Source organism: Salminus brasiliensis, chromosome 13 (assembly GCF_030463535.1).
Source record: "Salminus brasiliensis chromosome 13, fSalBra1.hap2, whole genome shotgun sequence".
Classification (NCBI taxonomy): domain Eukaryota; kingdom Metazoa; phylum Chordata; class Actinopteri; order Characiformes; family Bryconidae; genus Salminus; species Salminus brasiliensis.
Window position 1 is genome coordinate 19,374,436 of NC_132890.1, and position 8,404 is coordinate 19,382,839.

Sequence of the window (8,404 nt, forward strand, 5' to 3'; positions counted from 1 at the left end):
TTCCAAAAGGTGTGGTGTTTATTGTGCACCCCAAGAAACCCAGAAGAAAAACTGTATAAACACAAAACAAACAGCAATCAGCTATATACACTATTTACACATTTCAGCTTGGAGGTAAGTTCTTAGTGGCGTAATGCTACAATTGGTTAGATTAAAAGGTTTACTCAACCTCAATCCATAACAGCATCTCAAGTACACATGTGGACAAAATTGTTGGTACCCCTCGGTTAATGAAGAAAAACCCACAATGGTCACAGAAATAACCTGAATCTGACAAAAGTAATAATAAATAAAAATTCTATGAAAATAAACAAATGAAAATCCACAGAATTATTTTAAAAGGGAAACTTATTAAACAGGCCGGGACAAAAATAATGAAAATAATGTGACCAAAGGGACATGTTAAATCAAGGTGTGTCCACTAATTAGCATCACAGGTGTCTACAACCTTGTAATCAGTCAGTGGGCCTATATATAGGGCTACAGGTAGTCACTGTGCTGTTTGGTGACATGGTGTGTACCATACTCAACATGGACCAGAGGAAGTGAAGGAAAAAGTTGTCTCAGGAGATTAGAAAGAAAATTATAGACAAGCATGTTAAAGGTAAAGGTGTAAGACCATCTCCAAGTAGCTTGATGTTCCTGTGACTACAGTTGCACATATTATTCAGATATTTAAGATCCATGGGACTGTAGCCAACCTCCCTGGATGTGGCTGCAGGAGGAAAATTGATGACAAATCAAAGAGACGGCTAACACGAATGGTAACAAAAGAGCCCAGAAAAAACGTTCTTTAGAGATACGCTCAGCCTCTCGGCTCCTCCAAACCCTCTCCCCTGTCCATTCCCCATTCTACCCCTTCATACTCAGTAGCTTTCCCTAAACCCTTTCCCTGAAGTTTTTGAAAGTGTCTTTGGGCCTGTGTTTTAGTAGGCTAGTGATTGTAGAATGTGATTTTAGCCGTGCCGTCCACAAATCCAAGCAGTCGTGACAAAATGAACCCATCAACCACATGTGGCGCAAATAGCTTCCACACACACAGCACACAAGACCCAAGTCTGCTTGAAACAAACCTGCATCCTTTGATTTCAGGAGGACCAGGTTCTCTTGGCCACTCCCAGGGCTCATTGATCCAACAAGTCAGTCCCCCTGAGGTGTATAATTATAATTAATAATAAAAGAGCAACCACAGTTTCAGTTCACAGACAAAATGCAGTTGTGAAATATAATACACAATGAATATTTTCCTTGAATTATTTTAGATACTCTCTTGTTGGCAAAAATTATTTGTTTAGCAGAAATGCTTTAAATTCAACTTTATACTTTCACCAATATACAGTTACTTAGCAAATGTTGCAGGTCCTCTAATCTTATTAGTTTACAAACCTATTAGCTTACAAACTTGTGATCTAAATCCTTTTGTCAGTTTGCACTGTTGGCACATACTACTACTACTACTACTACTACTACTGTGTGCTACATGTGCTACTAGTACAAGTAATCAAAGTGTACACAACCAACAAAATCTGGTTACACATGGGCTACTAAAATAAAAGCCTACTTTATCATTAAAGTGAGACAGCTGAAACCGCCATGCACTAAACATTTGGAGCAGAGCTGCCCAGAAAAGTGGGCCAACGTAGATGTGCGATCTAGGCATGTAGAATCACCAGACGTTAATTGTACAGAATATTATTCAGGAACAATTTAGGAAAGTGTTAATTGTTTTGTTGTTGTTGATCATATTTTCTGCATGTGGATTGTTTTATTGTTTCAATAGTATAATAACTGTTACACTGTTGATCCTTACTGGTATTTTTAAGACACGTTCTTTTAATTATGTAAAGGATTTGAACACAATTTTAACTAAGAGCTAAAAATGTGCTACATATTTGAAGATTAGTGCCATTATCATAATTAGATACATAAAGCAAAGTCAGAATTAGGATCAGATTCCTTTGCTATCCTCAATGACCTCAAATACTAGACAGAATTCCTGATCTGAGAAGCTTAATTAAGCTATCCTTATAACCACCAATATTGTCAAATAAAATGATGTAACATGTAATGAAATTAAATTATGCTAATATGTGGTTCATTATTTTTATTTACTCCATACAAAATTCTGAACTTTAGAAACAGGATTGAGGGATTAGAACATATGGTGAAGGAACATTAGGATGAAGGAAATAAGAAACACCAAAATTGGTTTCGTATGGAATGGTAAGATTTACAAGTAAAAATGTATTAAGATTTCAAATTGGACCCCTCTCTGGACTGTTAATTTTTACAGAATAAAAAAAAAGAAGCTTTGACCCGTTTTAATATGTGCATGATTACAACAAGCAACTTTAATGCACTACAAAAAATGGCCCACAGTAGGGTTTTCAGACCGTTTCTCTCTTGATGCCTTGTGATGGAGGAGTCACTCTCTATGTACCAAAACAAAGAGTCCCAGCATACATAGAACAGCATACTGTATGGAATGAAAAAAAAGAGAGGAAAAAGTTGAAGAAAGTAAATTTGATAAGAAATATGCTTATTTATTTTCCTTTTCATGCAGATAGGGCCTACCTTAAATTTAGGGTAGTCATTCATCAAAATTGTAACAATTCCTATGTAAGGTACAAACCTACAGAGGGAAAATGATAAAAAATTACTCATTTAGAAATGTTTATTCAGTATTTCCATAAAGTTGTGTAACAAACTATATAAAGGCAAACATCATTGTGATATCCAGTGTCTATGTAAGCTAGAACTTACCCTCTGGCTCTGCCCACCACATCTTTCTTCTCCAGCCAGTGCTGCCCTCGCTTATATAGGCCTCGGTCATCCACAGAGTTATTATCACCTTTCGTCAAGAACTTGATGTCTCCATTTTCTCTAAAAAGACAAAACAATCACAACTGGAGTTTCCTTCACCTATTTAAAAGTAAATTTGTCACAGTATCAATTCAAGAGGTTAATTGCTTAAGTTGTCTGCATTTTTTTTGCAGATAAAACACAGTCCGACTGTCACATGGCCAATTACATTGGCCGATTTTAACAACCAGCACATTTGTCAGGGTCAGCAAAACTATAAGGCTCAAACTGGCCTCATTATTGGTCACAGCTCTGCAGAGATTAGCTTTCTGTCTCATTAAACACACCTGATTAAATTTATTGGTTAATTAGTAATGCCTTCCTGAGTTGAACATGGATGAACACTATTCCAAGGAAACAATGTAGAGGTGTATTTTGATATCCAGAGTATTTGATATCAAGTTAACCACAGGGACAGAAAAAAAGGACAATCTTGCAATGCAAAGGTTTTGGGCACACTTGGTAAAACACTAGCAAACAGCCTCTGTGGCGAATTAAACATAAAACAATGTCTGTGCACTTTAAACTAGATTTTACTACCACTAGAATGAACTAAAAATAAAAATAAAAAAAATGTGTAAAAAAATTGTATGTATAAACAGTGTTACAGAAATTAAGCTTAGAGCTCTAAATATCTGTATAAAACAGTTTTGCATGTCTACAATGTAAAAATAATGATTTGATAGCAAAAAAGGTGTTTTAACTGTCTCCTCTTATATGTAACGTTCATAATAGTAAATTAGTGGTACATCTAAACGTTTTACAGAAGAGTACTGTTCTGTCTAACAAATCTCTTCCTCACCACATTTTAAAAATACATTTAGGTTAAAAAATATACTTAACTATTAATGCAACAATTTGTAATATTTTGTGATTTTCATTTTCAGTGTTGCAAACAACCAAAGACAATTTAATTTCACACCAAATCACTATGAATAACTTTGTTAACATCTTAATAATAAATGTTGCTCTGATGAAAATTGACCTTTAAGACCTAAACTCAACAGGTGCAAACAGGATCTTGAATTAGGCTTAATAACCACAACTACAACCACAAAAAAGAATCTACAGATTCCAGCTGATGCACTGAAGCGGAGTTAAACAGTTTTAAGACTTGACTTACTTCTCATGAATTTTGAGCACTCTGTGCACAATGGGAATCTCCCTTCCTTCAATCCTGAACACCACAATTTCTCCCACTCTTATTGGGTCTTCCACACGGTTTGTAAGGAAGAGGAGGTCTCCTCTGTGAAATGCAGGCTCCATGCTTCCACTGAGTTGAAATAAAAAGTAGTAATATAGTATATAGTAAGTTGTGCAGCAAATTGTTTAATAATATTTAACCATTATCATTCTTAATTTTTTACTCTTAGGCTTTTGTTTCAACTACTGTGTGTCTATTAAGCATTTACACGTTGAGATTACAAGGCAGTTGCGTGCAGACATACTAATAACGGATATCTGTTTGGTTACATTTCTTACCTGAGAACAACTACAATCGGACTTTCACTTCCAGTGACAACCATTAAGCCTTTCCAAATCATCAACGCTGACGACACAATCATCCCAAAATTCAGCACCTGATAATACAGCTGAAATATGAAATAACAGTCAGAAACACGCTGGCCAATTGATGTTAATCATTTATGCTTTTTGTCATAAAGACGGGATACACCGGCTGACCGTTTAATCATATAGAAAGGCAGATGTCTGGTAAATTATCAAGAGGTAGCCAGCTACATATACCAGGCAACCATTAACGTTAAGGTTGGCATTTTTCCATACTCGCTTTTAACCAAGCAAAAGGAAAACCTCAAGCGCCAAAAATCGAGTCGAATGAAAAGCTAGCTATCTAGCTAGCTTAACTTTTTACTAGATGCGAGATTTGTCATGATAATGTTAACTTTAAAAAACTATCCACATCAAGCAATTGCTGTTAAATACAATAATTCGCGCAACCGAAATGAGATAAGCCATATAATTAATCTTTGCACCATGCACAATGAGACATTTGGACGCCGATCCATATTTAAATTAAGATTACGAATTGTAAGCCTGAGCTAGCACTAACTGCTATGCTGCTCAATACGAACCTGGCGCTTATTCATTCGTCGAACATCGTCCAGAAAGTCTAAAGAGAACATTTTCTTGCGGAGAGCTTTCTATTATCAAATTGTAATCGATTAACTCTACAGCGTATAAGAAATAATGTAAAAGTTATTGATTCGGCACTGCAGTGAAAATACTTCCTGTGATTAAGCTTCCGCAGGAAACTGTGCTGAAGAGGCGTGAGTAAAATAAGAGTATGCATCTCAGCCTTGGGGGCAGCAAGAATACATTTTTAAATAACGTCCAAATTTAGTTTACTCGTCAAATTTATAGGGCTAAATGTAGTAAACAATACTGGTGACCAAGGATGACTGCTAAATAGCAAGCCCAACAGATATTCAGCGACATTCAAAGACTTCAATGTCTTGCAATGCAATTGCAGTTTAATCAGTTTAGTCTGCCTAGTCTGGATATTCTTCAAGTCAACCCACTGCAGATTTTGCAAATGCAAGTAGAGCCTTCAAACTTTGAACAAGAGTAGCATTTATTAACAGATGCCTAAATATTAGACCCAAAAATATAAGTTGCACAATTAAATAATAATACATTTTAAACATAAAAAATAGGGTCAATTATTATTTAACCCTTTAGGATTAATATTTTGTGAAATAACCCTTGTTTGAAATTACAGCTATGAATCGTATTTGCTGGCACAGGTTCATGGAGTAATCTTGGCCCACTCCTTGCAAATCGTCTACCATTTGTCAAGGTTCTTTGGATATCTCTTGTGGACTTTGATCTGCACATTAATTTCCAATTGGGTTAAGGTCAGGAAACTGACTAGGCCTCCTCAATCAGGCCTTGGTTTTCTCATTGTTCATCGGAAGATGAAATGACAACCCATCTAAAGATTCTTAATGAGGAGCAGAGGTTTTTGGCCTTAGAGTCCTCAAAGTGATCATGAGCAAACCTTAGCCGGGTACTTTGAAAGTAAAGGTACCTTACGATCTTCCTGCAGCTCACTTGTTTTCCTTTAACCGTTTGGACAAGCCTGGCCTTGGCTAGTTAAGTGTGGAAAGTTAATGGAAAGGGTTTTGTATCCCCTGCCAGCTTTGTAACCCTCCACGATTTTCTGATGACCTTGAAATATTCCTTAGTCTTTCCCATGTTGACCATGTATGAGTTCTGTTCACTTGTTTGGGGAGAGGCTTTTATAGTCAGAAAAGTCAGAAATGTTTTTTTTCAATTATGCATATAATGCAAATTATCTAAAATTGTTTGTAAACAGGTGAAAATATTATAACATGTATATATAAAATCTTCTTCATTTTATGCAGAATTTAAGTCAGATAATTTAATGTCCATGACATATGGTTAAGAAAATATAGACCAAAAGGCTTTGCTAATGCTACCAACAGGATGGCAATATAGCCATAAACCCTGAAGCTTCCCATAGGCACCCAGCTGGATATTGAGAGAGCTCGCTGCTCACTAAAATGGATTAGGTATGTTGGGAAAGTTGAAATTGTGCTGGGCAGAATGTTCTCAGAAGCAGGATTATGAAAATGTGCTAAAATTGGTTTGACAAAACATGTCAAACCAATTTATGAGTCCAGAATTCAGGCTAAATCATGACACATGGTGACATGGTGCAATTTAAACTAATCCCCTAGCCATTTGGACCAACCTTCTATCGATCTTTGCCAGGGCATTATCTGCAGATCAGACAATATCAAGCAGGAGACATATGTAACATCACTCTCACTAAAAAGACTATATTGTTTTAAAACATTGCAGCACAGATTGAAGGTAGGAGACTATTTTTGTACAATTTAGGTGCTGATACAGGGGCTGAGCAACATTACATGTTAAAATGAATAATTTAGGAATTAAAAAATACCACAAATCAGTAGCAACTACTATTTATGTTATCTGACTGTTGATTGTGGGCTGCGTCAATCACTGAAACATTGCTAAATTCTTCAAAATCACACACAAACCTTCTCCATTTTTGCCATTGTTCTGTTTTTGATCATTTAAATATGTCATTCACATTGAGCTAAAATGTTATAATACCTAAATAAATGACAGATTTTCATTGTTTTGTTTTGTGCACATACAGTCATGCCCGAAAGTATTCATACCCCTGTCAAAGTTTGACTTAAATTTACTTTTATTTAACCAGAAATTATATTTTTGCCTGGAAATGACACAGGCATCTCCCAGGAGATAACACGATGATGTACAAGAGGCATCATTGTGGGAAAAAATATTTCTCAGCTTTTATACACATTTGAACAAAAAGTGGCATGTCCAAAATTATTCATACCCTTCTCAATAATTAATAGAAAAGCCTTTATTGGCTATTACAGCAATCAAACGCTTCCTGTAATTGCTGACCAGCTTTTTGCATGTCTCCACTGGTATTTTTGCCCATTCATCTTTAGTGATGAGCTCCAACTCTTTGAGGTTCGAGGGTCTCCTTGCCATCACCCTGATCTTTAGCTCCCTCCACAGATTCTCAATTGGATTCAAGTCAGGACTCTGGCTGGGCCACTGCAAAACATTAATGTTTTTGTCTGCTAACCATTTCTTCACCACTTTGGCTGTGTGTTTTGGGTCGTTGTCGTGCTGAAATGTCCACCGGTTCCCAAGGCCAAGTTTCTCTGCAGACTGCCTGATGTTGTTGTTGAGAATCTTGATGTATTGCTCTTTTTTCATGGTGCCATTTACTGCGATCAAGTTCCCTGGTCCATTGGCTGAAAAACACCCCCAAAACATTAGGTTCCCACCACCATGTTTGACAGTGGGGATGGTGTTCTTAGGGTTGAAGGCTTCTCCTTTTTTACGCCAAATGGTGCACACATATCATAAAACAGAACACCAGAAGTCTTCTTCTTTGTCCAGATGAGCATTTGCAAAGGTCAAGCGGGCTTTTGTGTGCCTTTTCTGGAGAAGTGGTGTCCTCCTTGGCCTGCGTCCGTGGAACCCAGCAGTGTGCAGTGTCCGTTGAACTGTCTGCCTTGAGATGTCGCCACCAGCAGAGTCCAGATTCACCAGGATGGCCTTGGTGGTGATCCTTGGATTTTTCTTCACCTCTCTCACTATTCTCCTGGCCAGCACAGGTGTCACTTTTGGGTTCCGACCACATCTTCTGAGATTTTCCACAGTGCGGAACTTCTTGTATTTTTTAATAATACTTTGCACTGTAGCCACTGGAACTTGAAAACATTTTGATATGGTTTTATAGCCCTTTCCTGACTTGTGAGCGGCCACAATGCACAGCCGCAGGTCCTTAGTGAGCTCCTTTGTCTTAGCCATGACTGTCCACAAACCAACTGCAGAGAGCTGCTGTTTTTCTCCTGTTGAGTTGATTAAAACAGCTGTTCCCAATGAATCAGGGTAATTAGGATGCTTTAAAACAGCTTGGACCATTTGGAATGGTATAGAACTTTGGATTTTCCCATATACTGTGACAGTTTTCAAAGGGTAT

At 37.1% G+C, this 8,404-nt stretch overlaps 1 protein-coding gene across 1 annotated transcript; it reads right to left on the bottom strand.

The window, feature by feature from the left end:
• LOC140575159 (signal peptidase complex catalytic subunit SEC11A) lies at positions 1-5,211 on the bottom strand. The gene is made up of 6 exons (XM_072695351.1): positions 4,956-5,211; positions 4,345-4,454; positions 3,986-4,135; positions 2,764-2,883; positions 2,575-2,632; positions 1-2,476 (listed from the first exon to the last, which is right to left on the bottom strand). Exons 1-6 carry the CDS (start codon positions 5,004-5,006, stop codon positions 2,426-2,428), a joined length of 540 nt encoding a protein of 179 aa, XP_072551452.1. The 5' UTR covers positions 5,007-5,211; the 3' UTR covers positions 1-2,425.
• Between the last annotated feature and the right edge of the window lie 3,193 nt (positions 5,212-8,404).